This window comes from Heterodontus francisci, unplaced genomic scaffold (genome assembly GCF_036365525.1).
Source record: "Heterodontus francisci isolate sHetFra1 unplaced genomic scaffold, sHetFra1.hap1 HAP1_SCAFFOLD_74, whole genome shotgun sequence".
NCBI classification, from domain to species: domain Eukaryota; kingdom Metazoa; phylum Chordata; class Chondrichthyes; order Heterodontiformes; family Heterodontidae; genus Heterodontus; species Heterodontus francisci.
Window position 1 is genome coordinate 8383168 of NW_027140442.1, and position 21155 is coordinate 8404322.

A 21155-nucleotide genomic window follows, 5' to 3' on the forward strand; every position below is an offset into this window, starting at 1 on the left:
TATTTTCAGCACTTACTGTTTTTATTACCTATATTTTAAATTGTGAAACGTGGGAGCAATGTGCGTTGAGCAATATCTCACGTACAGCGATCACATAACAGAGCAGATAATCTGTTATAACAGGGCGCGGGTTGAGGGATAACTGGGAGAATTGTAATTTACATCAAGTTTGTGAAATAATCAAAGACATGGCATATTGGTGAAATAACGAGTTACTTCACTCACTATCATTTTAATGCCCTTGATGCAATGGAAATTAAAATTTATCTCATGTTATTTAGCTGGAAACAAGTTCACAGTTTTTTTCTATTGTACAGCTGATCTTTGCAGATAATTCCATGATAATTCATATTTGAACGGCCAACATTGATCACAGTTTCAATGCTCGAGCAACATTTCTATGCTATGGCAGTGGTCCTGGGAGCAAATTGCTGATTCTATGCCCCTTGAATAATGCCCTAGATTTACCACAAAAGATATATTATATGAGCGATTAGTACTAATCAATAGACATTGTATGTATTCAATGTTTACTGGAGTGAAGCTCTTTGATTCATTTGTAATTTAATTTAGACACTTAAACCCACAAACACATCTCGGAATCTTAGTGTCAAAGGAAGCATGGGATCAGCAAAACTAGTGAATCAGCGACCTGTGGAAATAGTCAATGATGCTTGACAGCAGAACAGTTGGTGTATTTCAGTTCAATTGACTGAGATGACTCACCCGTACAGATGACACTGGCGTCATTTTCATGTGAGCAGCTAAACTGATCCCAGGATGAAACGGGACAGTCCCACAATCGCGTCTCATTCCCCCGACACCTGTAACTTTCCATCCACACTGGACCGGCTCCCTTCCCAAAGTGAGCTCCACCCGGTATTGAGGTTACTGTCCCACACTGAAGGTGCTCACAGACCACGTTGGCGTCTTCCAAATCAAAGTAAACGTCACACACCGTCCCCCACTGGTCTCCATGTAGCACCTCCACCCGGCCTGAGCATCTGTTCGTCCCATCAACCAATCGAGGTCCATGTTTCCCTGTATTGGAAACAAATACAAATCCAAATAGTTTATAAATCATCCTCTGCATAGAAGCAGCAAAATAGAAAATGGGTATAACAGTTGAATCTTATGTACACGATTATCTATCCATGTTTTACACAAATTATCTATCAAAAAACAATTAGAATTACCACAGCAACACAAAAGCAAAATACTGCGGATGTTGTAAATCTGAAATATAACAGAAAATGCTGGAAATACTGAGCAGACCTCGCAGCATCTGTGGAGAGATCAAGAGAGTTATGTTTTAGGTCTGTGTCCTTTCGTCATAATAATTAGTACAGGACCTCTTTATGAAGTTGGCTGAACACTCAAAAATTAACACCTCTTGTTGCAAATGCTAATCGATTGTTGGTCTTTATCTCTTGGATTTTGGAATATGAAGATGATGGATGTGATGTTTCTGTTGTATCTGTTGTCACTTTTGGGCTCTGCACTTCATAAAACCATTGCCTTTGGAGGTGGTTAAGGACAGAGTCACGAGAATGGCAACAATGCTTAAAGCGTTACATTATGAAGACAAGTTTCATAAACTTTGTTTGTAGTAACTTTAGTTTAGAAGGATTACAGCTTATCTAGTTGATGTGTTTAAAATGTTTAAGTGGTTTGATAGATGAGCGATAGAAGATCTGAAGAACAAATACAGAACAAGCTCATTTGGGAGCTGCTTTTCTTTATGAGGGATGTGGACATCTCAGCAGAGGTGGCAGTTATTGCTCAACTTTATTTGCCCTTGAAACCGGTGTCAGGACCGTCCTCTTGAACTGCAATTGCCTGCATGGGGGATGTTCTTCTGCCATTCAGTAAGGTAGTTAGAGTTAAGGCAAAGTATGCAAGCATAGACCTTACCTTTAGGTGCATGTGTTGCAACCAGAGTGGGAAGTTTGGAATTTGGTAATTAGTGGCTAAGACTGAAATCTAGCCTTAACATTTAGCGTTTCGCTTGTAATTAAAAACCAAACTGCAAGGCACTTCATAGTTAGCAGTTAACAGTGCAAGTCAGGTTAGCAGTAAGCAGTCAATCAGCTGTGCTTGTCCGAACTGGGGTAATTACTGTTTGCTGGAAACTGTCTAAACTGTTGCATCTTGAATGTTCCTCAAAAGGCATATAATACTGGACGTCATTGCAAGAGGATTTGAGTAAAGGAGCAATGTCTTACTGCACCTATACAGGGCTTTGGTGAGACCTCACCTGGAGTATTGTGTGCAGTTTTGGTCTCCTTATCTGAGGAATGATGCCCTTGTCATGAAGAGAGTGCAAAGAAGATTTACGATGCGAATTCCTGGGATGGCAGGATTCACGTATGAGGAGAGATCGGATCGACTCGGACTATATTCACTAGAGTTTAGAAGAATGAGAGAGGTACTCAGAGAAACCTATAAGACTGGAACAGTACTAGACAGGCTAGATACAGGGAGGATGTTCCCGATGGCTGGAGAGTCCAAAACCACGGGTCACAGTCTCCGGATATGGAGTATGCTATTTAGAACCGAGATGAGGAGAAAAGTCTTCATTCAGAAGGTGGTGAACCTGCGGAATTCTCGACCACAGAAGGCAGTGGAGGCCAGATCACTAAATATATTCAAGAAGGAGATAGATATCTTTCTTAATACCAAAGGAATCAAGCGATGTGGGGAAAAACGGGAACAGGGTACTGAATTAGATGATAGGCCATGACTTTTTTTGAATGGTGGAGCAGGCTCCAAAGGGCTGTCTGGCCTACTCCTACTCCAATTATCTATGTTTCTATTTTTAGACTTCTAGTAAGGCAGAGTGTAAACAAAGATTGCAATGTTAACTGAATACATTATGAACATAGTGGGAAGTTAGAGTTTGCTAAGAGTAAGAATTCGGTTCAGAGTGGGAACAGGAGGTATTTTTTATTATTTCACAGGGGGTGGGACTTTCGGGCTAGGACAGCATTTAGTACCCATCCCGAACTGCCCTTGCAAAGATGGTGGTGAGCCGCTTTCTTGCACCACTGCAGTGCATGCGCTTTCAGTGCACTCACATTGCTGTAAGGAAGGGACTTCCAGGATTTGACCCAGCGACAGTGAAGGACCAGTTATATAGTTCCAAATTAGGATGGTGTGTGCTTCGGAGGAGAACATGCAGATGGTGTTCCCATGCATCTGCTGTCCTCGTCCTTCTAGGTAGTAGAGAGTGAGCGTTCGGATGGAGGTGTTCTGTTGTGTCTGTTCAACTGGAGTCAGTGACTCGAGCCACCGGTTTCAAAGAGCGTCACAGCCAGCAGCAGCAGAGCCTATTGGAAGGGGCTGAGGGACAGACACCAGGCAAATAGAGGGAAAAACTCACTCAGTGAGCAATTGTCAGGTCAGAGTGTGAGAGGGCGTGGGTAAGTTGTAAATAAGTATTAAGTTAATTGATGAGTGTTTAGTGTTTCGGCGTTAGCTAACCAGTGAAATAGCGTTAAAGCTAAAATGCATCTAAAAATAATTTTACCTCAAAAATAAAGACAGACTAAGTTCTGGCAGAGCAGTTTTTTTTCTGGGTATTGGAATTTGTAGATAATGGAACTGCCGCGAGGGAACTTGTCTGTAGTAGATATCTCAACCTGGAAACTCTCTGGCTCAGGATCATAGAGCTGTTGTGGGAATTGGAGAAACGCCAACACATTTGGCAACAAGAAGAGTATTTGACAGTTTGCTGCAGATTTCAGTCACACCTTGTAGAGAGCTGCAGGATCAGAATGAGGTTTTTGCAGCTTATAGTGCACAGTAATGGAAATCCAGATGTAATGGAGAACGAGGATATACAGAAGTGAAAAGGAACAAAGTCCTGGCTATTTGTGAGGATAAGGATGAAGACGGTCAGAAGGACAGCCAGAATGTTGACCGTGATACCTTGGAATAGGAAGCTGTTCAAAAGGAGGAGGAGTGGATCATAATGTCATACTTTTAAGTGATTCAATAATTAGGGCATTAAGAGTTCCACACAGTAATTTCCCAACTTGTGCGAAGTGAGGGTTATCTCAAATCAGATTGCAAGAATGGAGGGGAAATATCCAGTCGTTGTGGCCCATGTAGGGATAAACAACATAGCGAAGAGTAGGCAAGAGGTTCTTTTCGGAGAGTACCAGGAGCTGAAATATAAAAGAAGATCTCAAGGATTATAATCTCTGGAGTTTTATACAAGCTGCTTGCACATTGGCATCGGAAAAATAAACGATTAGGGAGATGAACACGTGCTTGAAGGTTATGATGTTGGAAAGAGGTGTTACATTCCATGGGACCCTGACACTTGTACTGGGATATTAAAGAACTATTCTGTTGGAATGTGCAGCACCTGAATCGGGTTGGGATCAGGGTCCCAGAATAAAGGATAAATAGGGTTGTTACAGGAACCTTAACTAGTAAATGGGTGAGGGGAGGCTGGTGGGGGCGGGGGAGGGGGTAGAGCACAGTTGTAAATGTAGCATATCTAGGTACTAAAGGGAAATAGAAAACTAAAATATGCAACATTTGAGTCAGACCATTTTACGGTTTTACATCACGTGCCTTTGCGCTGAAAACAGCAGTTGCTTTCTTGAAAAAGCAGTTGTTAGAAATACTGACAGACCGCAACGTATTGGGCCGTGTACTCTGTCCATTGTCTGGAGAAATAATTGTAATTGGTGGAAGCTGTCCGTTTATATGTAGTGCAGAATGGGAATGTGGGCTGGATCTTACTACTGTTAGGTTATTACATGTTCTTGTTCTGGCTGTTATTGGTCAGTTAATTATATTCCATGATTGGTCAGTATATGCCATTATACTTGCTGCTGATTCGTCAGTTATTGTGCATCGTGGCAAGTCAATCCATACTACTGTTCTGGTCATGGTCTGTTGGCTGCATAGCAGGTGCTTGTGCGTTTCTCGAGTAGGGAAAGCCAGATATTCACTGAGGAACAGGCCACTGTTAGGGGGACGGTCTTGTGTTTATCGATCTCCATAGCTTCCCTGATGCAGTGAACGGCACAAGCCTGCCATCAAAGAAGCTCAACTCAATGCCCACCGCATTGAATGGTCCAACTCCAAACTCAACCTCATCTATTATGGACTGGCGTGCAAGACACAGTAACATTATAAGTATAAAAGTGACCAAAAACATGCAAAAATGGAAAAAAAATGCACAGATCTTCGTGAATGGCAGAGATACAAAGAATAGCAAAGGGTGACAAAACAGATCGGAAGAGCTACAAAACTTTCACAATCACTTCAGAAACATATTGTCATTAAAAGCAATGTGGTCTCATTACAATGACAGTTGTGATATTATAAATGAAAATAAGGAAATGGCAGGAATTAGACATAATTACTTTGCATCAGTATCTACATGGACACAACTTTTATTAAGGTTTGCTGTTGCCACAGTAGGCCAAATGCTACTCTGACATTGAGGGCAGTCACTCTCATCTGGAATACAGCTATATCAGCCATGTTTGTACAACGGGTGTGATGAGGTCTGAAACTGAGTGGTCCGAGCAAACACAAACTGAGCATCAGTGAGTAGTTTATTGGTAAGTACTGCTTGATAGCGCTGTAAACAACACCTTCCATCACATTGTTAATGATTGAGAGCAAACTGCTGGGTCAGTAATTAGAAAATTGCAATTGTCACACTGCTATTTAAAGAAAGGTTAGCGAGTGAACCGAAGAATTATAGATTGGTTAGCCTAACAGCAGTTGTCAGGAAATTACTAGAGAGTACATTTAAAGAAGGAGTGTCTGATCACCTTGAAAAGTTACAGCCAATCAGAGAGAGCCAGCATGGATTTGTAAAAGGTAGATCATGCTTGATGAACCTGATCAAATATTTTGTGGAGGTAACTCAAGTAGAGGTCAGGGACACCTCAATGGATGTTATTCAAATGAAGTTCCGGAAAGCACACAACAAAATCCCTCGTAACTGATTGTTGGCTAAAGTTGAAGCTCATAGAATTTAGGGAAAACTATTGACCTACTTAGGACGTCAGCTGAGTGGCAGGAGACAGACAGCAGGGATAATGGGCAGATCATCTAACTGGCAGGATGTGATGGTGCCGTCCCGCAGGAACCTCAACTATTCAGCATATTTATTAATGATTTAGATGACTGGATAGAAAGCCACACATAATTGACATACTCAATATTGCCATTGAAAGAAACCATCTGCCATATTGTAATCATGTATATTTTAAGCATAACTTAACAAAAAATAAAGATTCCATGACTATTTCAATATTGGTGAGTGTGAGGTGTCCAATTTGGACTTAAAAAGATTACAGTACTTTCTAAATCGCCGGACGCAGCACAGGGAAAAGAGATTTCAGGGTCATGGGCAAGTACAGGAACGAAAATCAAAACAGCCAATGGAATGCTGGGCTTTATATCTAGAAACATGGAATACAAGGGGCTAGAAATGATTCTACAGCTAAAAAAAAAACTTGTCAGGCCCCATCTGGTGTAATGTTAAGCTATGGGCAATATGCTTTGGGAAGAATATGTTGACCAGGGAAACTGTGCAGCATAAGAGATGCTAGAATGATTCCTTGGCTTCAAATGTTTCTATTTTTTATTCATTCAACAGATGTAGGCGTCACAGGCAAGGCCAGCATTCGTTGTTCATGCCTCGTTACCTTTCACAACTGGGTGACATGTTAGGCTATGTAAGAGGACAGTTAAGAGTCAACAACATTGCTGTGGGTCTCTAGTCACATGTAGGACAGGCTAGGTAACAATGGCAGATTTCATCCCCTAAGGATATGACTAAACAAGATTTTTTTTTAATGACAATGGACAATGGTTTCATGGTCACCATTACTGAGACTAGTTTTCAATTCCAGATTTATTAACTGAATTTAAATTCCACTATCTGCGATGGTGGGAATTGAACCAGCATCCCCAGAATTAGCCTTTGGCTCTGGATTGCTAGTCCAGTGACATTAACACCACGTCACTGCCTCACCTCATTATGAAGAAGGATTACACAAACTGTGGCTAGGTTCCCTGAAATTTGGAAGAGACTTGTCTTTTCACATTCCCAGCCTATCTCTTCCAGCTGCTGGAAAGTCTTTGGGAATTCTGCAGGTGAGCTACTTGCCACAGAATGCCGATCATCTCACCTGCTCCCGTCGCCACAACATTATTGTGAATGGTCTAGTTCAGTTTCTTGGCAATGACAACACCCAGTAGGACTTGATGGTGGTAGTGAATTCACTGATTATAATAGCGAGGGGAGATGTCATTGTCTCTCTTGTTGGAAATAGTCATTACCTGACACGGAGGTGGTGAGTGTGTTACTCTCTACCTTTCAGCCCAAGTCTAAATAATGTCCTAATCTTGATGTAAGTGGGCATGAACTGTTTCTTAATCCGAGGAATTGTGAATGGAAGCAAAGACCATGCAATCATCAGCAAAAAGCCCAACTTCTGACATTTTGATGGTGGGAAGGTAACTGACCAAGCACCAGAAGATAGTTGGGCCTCAGAGAACAATTAGGAAACACATTTTTCTGTAAAAACAGTGTAAATCTGGAACATTCCTTAACAACTTCCAAAGTAAAGAGTTGTGGATGTTACATCTAATCTAAATTTTCAGACTAATATTGTTAGATTTTTGTTAGCTCGGTGTATCAAGGAATCTGGTTCAAAGCCAGGTAAAGAGACTTTGAAGAACATATCAGGTATGATCTAACTGAATGATGGAACAGGCTGGTGCAACTGAAAGCTCTGTACTGATAATGTGGATATGTGTCCGATCCTGTCATATTTAGCAGGTAAAATGCACACATTCTATAAAATAACTTTGTAATCTTTCACTTCTGGCCTGATTGCACTGAGCAGTGCTAGAGTACAGCCGTTCTTTTATACCCTGCCGTTCAGTAAGTGTTAACGTGGGCACAGTGGAGCAGTGGTTAGCATCACAGCTCCAGTGACCTGGTTTCAGTTCTGGGTGCTGTCTGTACGGAGTTTGCACGTTCTCCCTGTGAATGCATGGGATTCTGCCGCGTGCTCTGGTTTCATCCCACAGCGAAAGACTTGCAGGTCGAAAGTAAGTTGACCATTGTAAATTACCCCCAATGTGAGTAGTTGCTCGGAGAATGGTAGGTAATGTAGGATTAGTATAAATGGGTGGTTGTTGGTCGGCAGAGACTCGGTGGGCCGAAGGACCTGTTTCAATGGATTTATGATAAGAATAATGACGTGGTCAGGGAGGGTCAGAAGGCTATTGTAATGTCGGATCATTCGTGGTGTTCAAATTAAAGTATCGAAATAGGCCAGTGCATATTCATTTAGTCAACTCCCAACTGTTGCAGCCAATATTCAATTCTAAATACACATTCGGTGCAGTGGTAAACAAACTTGCGAAAATTCTGCTTCTTGCAGAATAAATGTTAAGATTTAGAACCATCTTGTTTACCATTAATTGCGGGTATTTTGTATCACGTTACACCAGACCTTTAAAGTAATAGTAAACTATAATGACTAGTTTAGATATGAACCTTTCAGACTGCAACATGGGAATGCCACTTTCCTCAGTTTTCCAAATATTAAGCAGGAAGTTGACTGGTTTTCAGTAAGTCTGTACTCACTGGAACAGATCACACTGGCATCGTTTCTGTGGCTGCACTCCTGCTGAGTTCCTTGAAAAAGGCGGCAGTCCAATAAACTGGACTCGTTTCCAGTGCATTCAAAGACATCAGTCCGTACGAGCCCAGTGCCCTCTCCAAAATGGGCATATCTTGGCACAGACACGGCGACTCCACACCGAAGCTGACTACAGACCACATTGGCGTCTTTCAAATCCCAGTCAAGGTCACAGACTGTTCCCCAGTTTTCACCGTAATGGATCTCCAATCTGCCTGAGCATGGAGAGTCTCCGGAAATTAGTCTAGGATATCTGTGATCTGAATAAGCATATTATATCATGATTAGCATAATACATTAATAATCACAATAATACAAATATTTATATTTCAATACGCATCTGATTAATCACAGATTAGTCGTTCTCAGATTCTGTTCAAAATTGATGATGCTGGATTTCCTGTATCACTACTGCTTATAATGTGACAGGACTATAATGTTTAAAATGTTCCTTTATTTATTTACAACTTACCCAGTCGCCGTCACTGCAACTGAGAAAGATGCACTGTATCAGCAGTTAGAACTGGGCAAGACGTATTGTGTGACAAGAACTGGTGCTAGGAGTTCAGTTGCTCATATTTAACATAAATGATTTTGACTCAGAAAAAGGACGTACAATTGTAATATTCACTAATGACATCTACTTGGAGCAATAGTTAATACAAAGGCAGATTGTGAGAAAGCTACTTTATTATAACGAAATTGTAAATGAATTTTAATGCAGATAAATGTACAATTACACATTTGGGTAGGAAGACTGAGAACCCATATTCCTTGGACAATGATAATCTAAATTGCGTCGAGGAGCAATGGGACTCAGGGGTACAGATATAAAAATCAATAAAATAGCAATGCAGGTTAACAAAGCTCTAGAAAATAGAGAAAAAGATTAAGCTTTATTTCTGAGAGATACGTTGAAAGGAGAGTCGCACCCAGCTCAAGGAAAGATTTGGTGTTGATTGGGAGTAGGTTGATTGGGTGCTAACTGGTCAGTGTTTCCCTACTTTTCTAGGCAGTGTGCAACTGAGCAACTTTCCACCATATCAGTTGAATCCTAGTGCTGTAACTGCTGTAACTTTACTGGATCAGCTTGGCTAGCGTTGCCGCTAGTTCCAGAGCACTGATCTCAGCACTACAGCTGGAGTGTTATCGGGCCCTTAAGTTTTGCTTTGTGCTGTGTGCTCAGCCGCTTATTAATATTGTGTGGCGTAATCTTCGGAATGGACCAAACAATGGAACGCATTTGCACAGCGCTAACCCATTGACATGAATTGTCACACAATACTTCTCACCTTTTGCCAGTCTGAATAACTACATAAACCCCGACTTTGATGACTGTTTTGTAGCCAGTTTGCTACAGTCTGCCATGATTACCCTTCAAAGCCCTTCATATGAAATTAATTACCTTGAAACCACTTCCACAGTTTTAAGTTTAAAAACTGAACAGACAGTTTGTGACCAGCAAGATGCAGCAGTCAGCTGATAATGATAGAATGTTTACAACACAGAAGGAGGCCATTCAGCCCGTTGTGTCCATGCTGGTTATCTGTAAGAGCACCTCAGCTAGTCCTATGCTTCTGCCCTTTCTCCATAGCCATGCAAAGATTTTCTCATCAGGTGCTTGTCCAATTCCATATTGAAAGCCACAATTGAATCTGTCTCCATCAGACTCGCAGGCAGAACATTCCAGATCCTAACTACTCGCTATGTAAATACGTTTTTCCTCATGTCACGGCTGGTTCTTTTTCCATCTACCTTATAACAGTGTCATCTGGTTATTGACCTTTCTGCCAAGAGGAACTCTTCCTCTCTATCTACTCTGTCTAGACCCTTCATGATTGGGAACACCTCTATCAAATTTCCAGGCAGCCTTCTCTGTTCTAAGGAGAGCAACCACAGTATATCCAATCTATCAATGTAATTGATGTCTTTCATCCCTTGAACCTTCCTTGTAAATCCTTTCTACACCCATTCTAAAGCATTCACATTCTTCTGAAGTGTCGTGTCCAGAATTGTACACATTACGCCAGTTGAGGTGAACCCAGTGTTTCACAAATGTTCATAATAACTTCCTTACTTGTGTACTCGATGCCTCTATTTAAAAAAGGCCAACATTCCATTGCCCTATTAACCACTTTCTCAACCTGTCATGCTGCCTTCAACCATTTGATCAGAAATACTCCCAGGTCACTCTTGGCTGCAGCCACTTTATAATTGTACCCTTGAAAACAGACTGGCAGCTAGCATTAAAAGAAATCCCAAAATTTTCTATCGACAGAGAAATAGTAAAAGGGTGGTAAAAGGAGGAGTGGGGTCGATGAGGGATCAGAAAGGGGATTTACATATGGAGGTAGCGGGCATTATCTGAATTCTTTTCGTCTGTCTTTGCCGAGGAAGAAAATGCACCCCAGGCAATGGTTAAAGAGGAGGTAATTCAGATACTAGAGGGGTTTAAATTAATAAAGAGGATGTATTAGATATTCCCTGTTATATACGAATATACGTATGAATATACGAATTAGGAGCAGGAGTAGGCCACTCAACCCCTCGAGCCTGCTCCACCATTCGATAAGTTCATGGTTGAACTGATGACTCCGCATTTCCACCTGCTCCTGATAACCATCCCCCCACCCACCGACCCCCCAACTTGGTTATCAAGAATCTACCTACCTCTGCCTTTAAAAAAATCAAAGACTCTGCTTCCACTGACTTTTGAGGAAGAGAATTCCAAAGACTCACGGCCCTCTGAGAGAAATAAATTCTCCTCATCTCTGTCTGAAATGGGCGAACCGTTATTTTTTAACAGTGACCCCTCGTTCTAGATTCTCCCACAAGGGGAAACATATTTTCCACAACAACCCTGTCAAGTCCCCTCAGGATTTTATATGTTTCAATTATGTCGCCTCTTACTCTTCTAAATTCCAGAGGATGCAAGCCCAGCCTGTCAAATCTTTCCTCGTATAACAGGTCACCCATTCCAGATATTAGACTAGTAAACCTTCTCTGTACTGCTTCCAACGCATTTACATCATTCTTTAAAGAAGGAGACTAGTACCATACACAATATTCCAGATGTGGGCTCACCAATACCCTGTGTCGTTGAAGCATAACCTCCCTACATTTGTATTCAATTCCACCCACGATAAATGATAACATTCTCCGAGTTTGCTTAATTACGTGCTGTACCTGCATACTAACGTTTTGCGTTTCATGCACTAGGACACCCATATCCTTCTGCATCTCAGAGCTCTGCAATCTCTCACCATTTAGATAATATGCTTCCCTTCTATTCTTGCTCCCAAAGTGGACAGTTTCCCAGTTTCCTACATTACACTCCATTTGCCAGGTCTTTGCCTACTCACTGAACCTATCTATATCCCTTTGCAGACTCCTTATGTCCTCTTCTCAAGTTGCATTCTTACCTATCTTTGTGTCATTAGCAAATTTAGCAAGCATACCGTCGGTCCCTGCATCTAAGTCATTTCTCTAAATTGTGAAACGTTGAGGCCCCAGCACAGATCCCCATGGCACACCACTCGTTACATCTTGTCAACCAAACCAATGACCCATCTATGCTTACTCTCTGTTTCCTGTGAACTAACCAATCTTCCATCCATGTTAATACGTTACCCCCTACACCATGAACTTCTATTTTCTGCAATAGCCTTTGATGTGGCACCTTATCAAATGCCTTCTGGAAATCTAAGTACAATACATCGACCAGTTCCCCTTCACCAACAGCACATGTAACTCCCTCAAAGAACTCCAATCAATTGGTTAAACATGATCTGCCTTTCACAAAGCCATGTTGACTATGCCTGATTACCTTGAATGTTTCTAAATGCCCTGCCATAACATCTTTAATAATAGCTTGTAACATTTTCCCTACAGCAGGTGTTAAACTAATTGGCCTGTAGTTTCCTGCTTTCTGTTTCCCTCCCTTTCTGACTAAAGGAGTTGCATTCGCTATTTTCCAATCTAAATGAACCTTCCCCGAATCTAGGGAATGTTGGAAAATTAAACTTAACGCATCAACTACCTCACTTGCCACTTCTTTTAACACCCTAGGATGAAATCTATCAGGTCCCGGGGACTTGTCAGCCTGCAGCTCCAACAATTTACTCAGTATCTTTTCCCTGGTGTTTGCAATTTTCTTGAGTTCCTCCCTCCCTTCCATTTCCTGACTTACAGCTAAAGCTGGGATGTTACTTTTATCCTCAATAGTGAAGACCGATGCCAAATATCTGCTCAATTCATCTGTCATCTCCTCATTTTCCATTATTAATTCCCCAGATTCACATTTTATAAGTTCAACGCTCACTTAGTTACCTCTTTGCTTTTTTATAAAATGAATATATATATATATATATATATAAACTCTTTCTATCTGTCCTTATATATGTATATCGCCTTCTCTCGTCCTCTAATGTGACCTTCTTTATCAGTCTTTTAGTCATCCTTTGCTTTTTTTAAATATTCTGTCCAATCTTTTGACCTGCCTCCCATCTTTGCGCAATTATAGACTTTTTCTTTAAGTTTGATACGAGCTTTGGCTGTTTCACTTAACCATGGATGGCCGGTCCCATCCTTGGAATGTTTCTTTCTTGTTGAAATGTGTGTATTCTGAAATATCTCCTCAAATGTGTGCCACTGCATCTCGATTGACCTATCCGTTAACCTGATTTGCCAGTTCACTTTTGTTAGCTCTGCGTTCATGCCCCTATAATTGCCCTTATTTAAGTTTAAAATATTGTTCTTTGACCCACTCTTCTCTCCCTCCAACTTATTGTAAAATTCAATCATATCATGACCGCTGCTACCTAGAGGCGCCTTAACTGTGAGGTCATTAATTATTCCTACCTCATTGCACAATACCAGGTCTAGTATCGCCTTCTCTCTGGTTGGCTTCACAACGTAATGTTCCAAAAAATTATCCAGAAAATATTCTATGCACTCCTCATCTAGTCTACCTCTGCCCATCTGATTTTTCCAGCCTATCTGTAGGTGAAAATCTGCCCCAAATTATCACTGTACCTTTCTGACAAGCTGCCATTATTTATTCATTTATACCCCGTCCCACAGTTTGGTTAATGTTAGGTGGCCTTCTGACAACTGACTTCTCGCCTTTATGATTTTTCATCTCGACCTGAATAGCTTCTACATCCTGGTCTCCTGAACTTAGGGAATCCCTCCCTATTGTGCTAATATCATCATTAATTAACAGAGCTACCCCTCCACCTATTACAAACCTCTTGTCCTTCCTAAATGCCATGTATCCTTCAATATTCAGTTCCCAATCTATATATATAAATGACACAGACCTTGGTGTACAGGGCACAATTTCAAAGTTTGCAGATGACTCAAAACTTGGAAGCATTGTGAACTGTGAGGAGGATAGTGTAGATCTTCAAAAGGACATTGACAAGTTGGAGCAATTGACAGGCAGTTGGTGGATGAAGTTCAATGCAGAGAAATGCGAAGTGATTCATTTTGGTCGGAATGACATGGAGGTAAAATATAAAATGAAGGGTTCAATTCTAAAGGGGTTACAGGAGCAGAGGGACCTTGGTTTAATAGTGCATAAGTCATTGACGGTTGCAGGCTAGGTTGAGAGAGCGTTGCATAAAGCATACACTGCCCTGGGCTTTATTAAAATGTGAATAGAGTGCAAGGAAGCTATGTTGAACTTGTATAAGACACTAGTTCGCCCTCAGCTGGAGTATTGCATCCTGTTCGGGTCGCCACACTTGAGGAAAGATGTGAGGGCATTGGAGTGAATACAGAGACGTTTCATGAGAATGGTTCCAGGGATGAGGAATTTCAGTTATGAAGATAAATATGAGAAGTTTGGATTTTTTTCCTTGCAGAAGAGAAGGGTGAGAGGTGATTAGACAGATATATTCAAAATAATGAGGATTCTGGACAGAGTAGGTAGAGAGAAACTGTTTCCACTGGAGAAAGGATCGAGAAGGAGAGGACACCAATTTAATGCATTTGGTAAAGAAAAAGGTAAAGTGACATGCAGAACATGTTTTTCATGCAGAGAGTGTTTAAGATCTGGAATGTTTGTCTGAGAACGTGGTACAAGCATGTTCAATTGCAGCATTCAAAATGGAACTGGACAGTTATATGAAAAGGAAGAATGTGCAGAGTTATGGAGGGAAGGCAGGGGAATGGAACTGAGTGAATTTCTCTTTCAGAGAGCCCATGCAGTCATGATGGGCCGAATAGTCCCCTTCTGAACTGTAAAAGTTCAGTGATTCTGTGATATTGCCTCTCCTCCGTGTTCCAACCAGAATGTATCAGTTCACACTTCTCTGCATGAAATTTCGTCTGCAACCTGTCCGCCCATTTCACCTGCCTCGCTTTATCCTCTTGAATACTATTGCTATCCTCATTACTGGCCATGTTTTCAGGCAAACTCGCCTCTTTTCTTCCAATAGTTCAACGGTGTTGAGTTTAATCGTTGCAGCTACTTCCTGAACTATCTTAGATCCTTTGTTTAATATTCTCTGCATTTTACTTTCTCAATATTTCCTAAAATTTAAAAGGCAATGCGCAGGCAGCGGTGGGATCTTAACGCGCAGTTTCCTCTTGTGATACCAACAATAACTGCGGACCCATTACTTCGGCTCCCCGAGGCTGAGAAACCTGCCTCCCTCCCTTCCATGCTCCCCAGTCTCAGCTTCACAATCTGTGTAATACATCAGATCTGAGGCCAAGTGAGCATTGCAGGTGGACAGCCGGGCTGACAGTACATGCCTTGTGGCGACTGCTCGGTTGATGAATGGCGAGTTGGATTGAGATTGAGACATTTACAGCGGTTCAGATCATTCACCGCGGCTTTAGGGAATATCTCAATGGAAACTGCTCTGTCTGTATTGTAAATGTACGGGGTATCAGGTATTTGCTGCTCCCGGTGTAGAATGCTTATTAAATATAGTACTAATTATATAATTTTAAACATTGATCCGAATATTAACATTAATTCCAACCGGAGATTACTGGGATTATTATGATCTGACTGGATCATCCCGGATTGTTTTGCTTTCACTTCTTCCCGGATTCTATCAGCCCCGGCGGGAGAGAAGAGACTGAGAAAGATTTTTACCTGAGCAGATGACGCCGGCATCATTGGAGTGTGACAAGGAATAGTGATCCCATTGAGCTGACTTACAGTCTCGCAGAGCGGCCTCGGTCCCGCTGCACTTTACATTCCACGTCACAATGTGTCCGGACCCTTCCCCAAAGTGAGCCCGGCGCGGTGCAGAGACCGCAGTTCCGCAGCCCAGCTCCCGACACACAACAGCGGCGTCCTGCAGGTCCCAGAGATCATGATCCACAGTCCCCCACTGTCCCTTGTAGTGAATCTCCACTCTCCCAGCGCACTGACTGCCCCCATTCACCAGTCGCAGCTTCGCCTTCTCTGTAAAACATCACAAATATCATCAAGAGGTTATGGTGTGTTAAACCCACAGGTTCCCAGCGCACGAACCCTCCCCATTCACCAGGGCATGAATTGATAGGAGTATCAGTCTGCACTAAAAGAACTCGAAGTAGATATTACACATACAAGAAAAAGGAAACGGAAATACTAATAAACGATGCAAACGAGCAATGAACCAGGAGACAGCCGGATATTCCCACCAACACAACGGCGACAATGGGAACGGGGTGGCGAGAGGCTGAGAGTAGATTTAACCTGCGAAGTGGGGAGAGGGGCGTGGCTGTAATGATCACATGTTTACGTGCTCAGTACTCATTGGGCGTACACAGTAAGCTCCCAGCACCACGAAAGAGGTGAGGAAATTGCCCCCACACCCAACACAGCCAATAAAGGCAGGGCTCGATGGTGATGTAATCTGGGGATCAGTGTAGATGGTGAGGTGGACCTTTGGACCGGCAACAGTGTCAGTGGAGGTGATCCTTCACACTCTGCTCTTCAGAGACCCTCAATTGTTGTCCCTCTGCATGAAGACAGCAGTCATCTCTCAGCTCGATAACAGTGTGAGTAGAGCTGACCCTTCACACTCTGCTCTTCAGAGACCCTCAGTTATTGTCCCTCCAAATGAACACAGCAGCCATCTCTCAGCTAGAATTAAAAATCTTTACTAACACTATGTGGGACACACTCCCTTTCTGACTAGCAACAGGGCAACGGGTTAATCCGTGATCAAAAAGGTGCTGAGATTGTCGCCAAGCTTAATATTTAATGGGATGGGTTGGAGCAGAGAGATAGCAGAGAGTGTGAAAATAAAGGGCGATTACCTGACGGGTCAGCCTTACTGTTCCCAGGTCTGCCTGAAATGAGAAGTTAACAATTAGTGTTCACTGGGGAAATAAATGAATGAAACTGTCAGAAAGAAAAGACACAAATACAACTAACTGCAGGGTCATTATTCCCGTCACTTTGCGGAAGAAATTATAAGGGATATGTGATTTAATTCCTTAAAACCAAAAATACAGTTTCTGCAACAAATTAATATTGGTAATGGGCCAGAATGTATCCAGAATTGTTTTCACATATACACACACTGACACCCGGATACATTCTCTCCTGGTGGCGGTGGGTGGGCCTTATGTATTACCAGTGTGAAGGTGCCTGAGAAGGCGGTGGTGATGGTCCTCTCCCTTATAGAATCTTACAATGAAACAGCACAGAGGGACGCCATTCGGCCCATGGTGCCTATGCTGTCCCTTTGTAAGTGCAGTCTAATTAGTCCCACTCCCTTTCCCCATCGCCCTGTAGATTTGTGCTGATGGTGCTTTGATCATTGATGACACGTGTGCAGGTGCCCTGAGCAGAGGGTGGTGACGAATCTGCTTTTAAACCCACTGGTGATGGCACTCTCAGCGAATTCAGTATTCTGATCTAAATTTCGAGAAGGAATGGGAACATTTAAATTAAATTAAAGATTTTCCGATCCTGTGGTGAATTTCAATGTCTTTTCATTTACTGCACAGCCTTCCACCTGTACCTTTCAAAGTTTCTATAAAGCTGTAATTGGGCCTTTCTGCTGTTCGATAAAATATATAGCTTCCTCAAACAAAACAAAACACGAGAAAGGGTCTTTCAGTCTCCTAACTCCGTGCTGACTGTGTCTTACTAAATTGCTGCTGTTCTGATTCTCTTGTAACCTGCCCTCGCCGACGTGCCCTATTCTTTTACCCGTTAATGATGTTCGATCAATGGTCCTCCCGTTTACTGGTTAAGTGTTTCTGCTTTTTAAAAATGCAGTCAGTCGGTTGACTCTTCCAATCCCCCTGATGATAATGTGTCTCACAGATCCCCAGGTGTTTTTACTATTCTCGACATTATATACTATCGACGGTGTATTGACCTGTTCCCAATCTCTCTGATCACAACGTGTCTCACAGATCTCCAGGTATTTTTTCTGTTCTCAACATTATATACGATAGATGGTGTGTTGACCTGCTCCCAATCTCCCTGATCACAAAGTGTCTCACAGCTCTCCAGATGGTTTTCTATTCACAACGTTATATACTGTAGATGGTGTGTTGAATTGCTCCCCAACTCCCTGGTCAAAATATATCTCCCATGTATTGTTGCCTCTTTGTATACTCTGGTGATATATTATTGCCAACGGGACACCAATTCCTGTTCTCAGCTGTGCCTTCTGAGTAATCTTGAATGCATTACAATTTCCCAACTATAATGTCACTGGTCTCCTTATCGTCCTGATTCTATAATGTAAATATTGTGTGACTTCCTCCCAGTAGGAGCCTTAGCATTCCTCCCAAATTTACCTGATAATAGTCAGTTCCCATAAGTTGCCTTTTCAGCGACCCAATGACAGACAAGGGGGAATAACCTTTCAGTATTTACTGAAAAACGGTTCCAATCTCAGTGTTTCTGTAGAGTCCGGAAATCCTCTTGAATCCACTCATTCATTTCCCCTACTCTTCATGCAATTATCATTTCAGCCTGTAAACACCCATGTCACACTGGACTTTTTTTTCAGATAATCCAGTGGTTCAAGAAAAAAGCGCGCGAGCATCTTCTTAGGGAAACTAGGGATAGACAACACATGGGTGCAGAACAATATCGCCAACATGACGATAGTGGTTCAAGAAAACCTCCCGCCATCCCATCTAGCTAAGTAGGGTTGTTCAGTAAATTCTGACTGGCCAGCAAGCTCATATCCCGAAAATGAATCTAAACAATCTGTAACCGAAATTCCCATATTTGTCTATTCGACAAGTTTATTTCTTACCATCTCAGATAAATGTTCAGTCGTTCCCCTTTCTCAATCATTACTATTATTCCATTTATCTACACTACTTCTCATGTCTGCTCACTCTTCCATTTTGCTCTCATATCCTTCCTCACAATTTCTAACTGCTCTCATTATTTTTCTTGAAAAAGTTTGAATGCATTTCTTTGCATCCCGTTATCCAAATCAACTCCATATACAGAGAATATACCCACTATTCTCATACTCTTCTGGTCGGCCTCCTACCCTCGGAAAACTTCAACTGATCTAAAACTCTGCTGCTGTTATCCTGGCTCGGACAGTCCCGCCCACCCGTTTCCCCTGCTCTCACTGACAAGTGGTAACTCCCGCTTCCCAACACCTCAGATTTTGGCGGTCGCACCATGACCTTCCCGATGTTTAGACTAACGGGTTTTGTGCAAAACTGTTAAGTTATCTGGCGTTCGCCAGAGCTGGCGGGCAGTCATAAAAACGGGGCTAAAGTGAGGCGGATCGAAGAGACTTAGCAGTTGGCAGGAAAAAAGACAAAAGCGCAAGGGGAGAGCCAACTGTGAAACAGACCCGACAATCAAACTTTTCTGCAGCACCTGTGGAAGAGCCTGTCACTCTAGAATTGGCCTTTATAGCCACACCAGGCGCTGCTCCACAAACCACTGACCACCTCCAGGCGCTTACCCATTGTCTCTCGAGACAAGGAGGCCAACGATTTTAACATTGTATACTTATGTTAACTTGCTATTTTACCGTATTACTACAAACAGTAACATGGAAATATTAATTATAAATAAGAATCAACTCAAAGGAGGTGAACGGAAACGGGATAAACGTGGGATATACAAAGCCCAGAAGTTAAACTCTTGAATGAGTTACAAAACCAGGGACAGCGGTGGCATAGGGATTACAAAATACAATCAATGCAGAGAGTTTATAAGTACATGCTTGTCACGGCTGATTATTAAGTGGGTCAAGAATCAAAATACTTATATTATATCAAACTATTTTAGGTCCAATTTGAACTACTTCCACAATTAAGTGAGCTCCTGTAGATTTCAGAAACAAATTATTTGTTAGAATTACAGTTATTGTAGGGTACAACCACAAGCAAAGCCTGACAGAAGAAACTCATATGAAAGAATCCGGATGCTGTGTGTCTGAAGAAACGTTACCACGGTTAGAAATAGCCAAACACGCATCAACCATTTACAGTACCGAAAAAATTAGTTCTGGGCACTGTCTGCTGAATTGAAATATGCAAACGAATTCAGGATTTCTTCCACAGGTGACCAGAGTATGGGACATGTGGAAGGACATTAAAGAATTTAATAGGAGTAGGATTAGGCCATACTGTCGACACAGCCTACTCCGCCGTTCAATAAGATCATGGCTGATCTACTGCCCCAGATGTACTTTCCCACCTTTCCCCAGAGACTGGGAAACAACTCCAGATCTTTCATTAAATACTGCATCGCACCATATCAAAAATAATGGGACATGTGGAAATATATTCAGAAACACGTCTGGATATTAAATACTACATCAAATGTATGCATCATATAGAAAGAGACTGAGAAACACTAACTATTACACAATACCGAGCACATAAATGTACGAAATAGAAAGCATGATTCAATGTAAAAAGGCTTTGTTTTGAAGATTGTAGGTGACTAAATAAAATTGTTCATACGCCAAATCTCCTGAAAACAGTAGCATCATTTCTGGAGGATGTAATTGATAACTCTATTAATAATCAGTACAAATGCAGCTATATTGATCCCACCTCCTGTTAATATAGTATACAATATTTATTGCCCTTTCTGAATATTCTAAATTCTGTACAAACTATTTAATCTAATTCTGTCTATCACACGGCACTTCACTGAGAAATTCCGGGGACAGATATCTCAATGTGGGATGAGTCGGCTAGATGCAGATCCCGGTACTCTGCAGTTCTCACTCACATACACTCGATTGTAACATTGAGCACTTTCTACTTCAAGGAGTCTACTTTTTAAACGCCTGGTTAGAATTTTAACTCCAGTCTGCTGCGTCTGTACGAGAGTCTTGGAAACAACATAAAACCAACTCTTACGGTGTTTATATTCAATTTTGGTAATTAAACTAAATTTAACTCGAATTTCCTCTGGAAATGCAATTAAATATTAATCAGATGACAAATATTAGATCCGTTTTTGCTGTCAGCGACAAAAATGGATAACAGTTCCCTATT

General features: G+C 41.8%; 1 protein-coding gene across 1 annotated transcript; it reads right to left on the reverse strand.

Moving 5' to 3' along the window:
• Positions 1 to 553: 553 nt before the first annotated feature.
• LOC137359819 (scavenger receptor cysteine-rich type 1 protein M130-like) lies at positions 554 to 20394 on the reverse strand. Its single transcript, XM_068025517.1, has 6 exons — positions 20274 to 20394; positions 16962 to 16994; positions 15805 to 16119; positions 8639 to 8953; positions 727 to 1041; positions 554 to 576 (listed from the first exon to the last, which is right to left on the reverse strand). The coding sequence occupies exons 1-6, from the start codon at positions 20392 to 20394 to the stop codon at positions 554 to 556; spliced, it is 1122 nt and encodes a 373-aa protein (XP_067881618.1).
• Positions 20395 to 21155: the final 761 nt, after the last annotated feature.

Excerpts from the sequence above, each read along its gene's own strand:
- LOC137359819 (XM_068025517.1), bottom strand. The coding sequence starts at position 20,394 with ATGCAGTATTTAATGAAAGATCTGGAGTTGTTTCCCAGTCTCTGGGGA. Across the intron at positions 16,120-16,961 it reads CAGTAAGGCTGACCCGTCAG|AGAAGGCGAAGCTGCGACTG; the intron begins GTAATCGCCCTT and ends GATGTTTTACAG. Across the intron at positions 8,954-15,804 it reads TGCCGGCGTCATCTGCTCAG|ATCACAGATATCCTAGACTA; the intron begins GTAAAAATCTTT and ends ATGCTTATTCAG.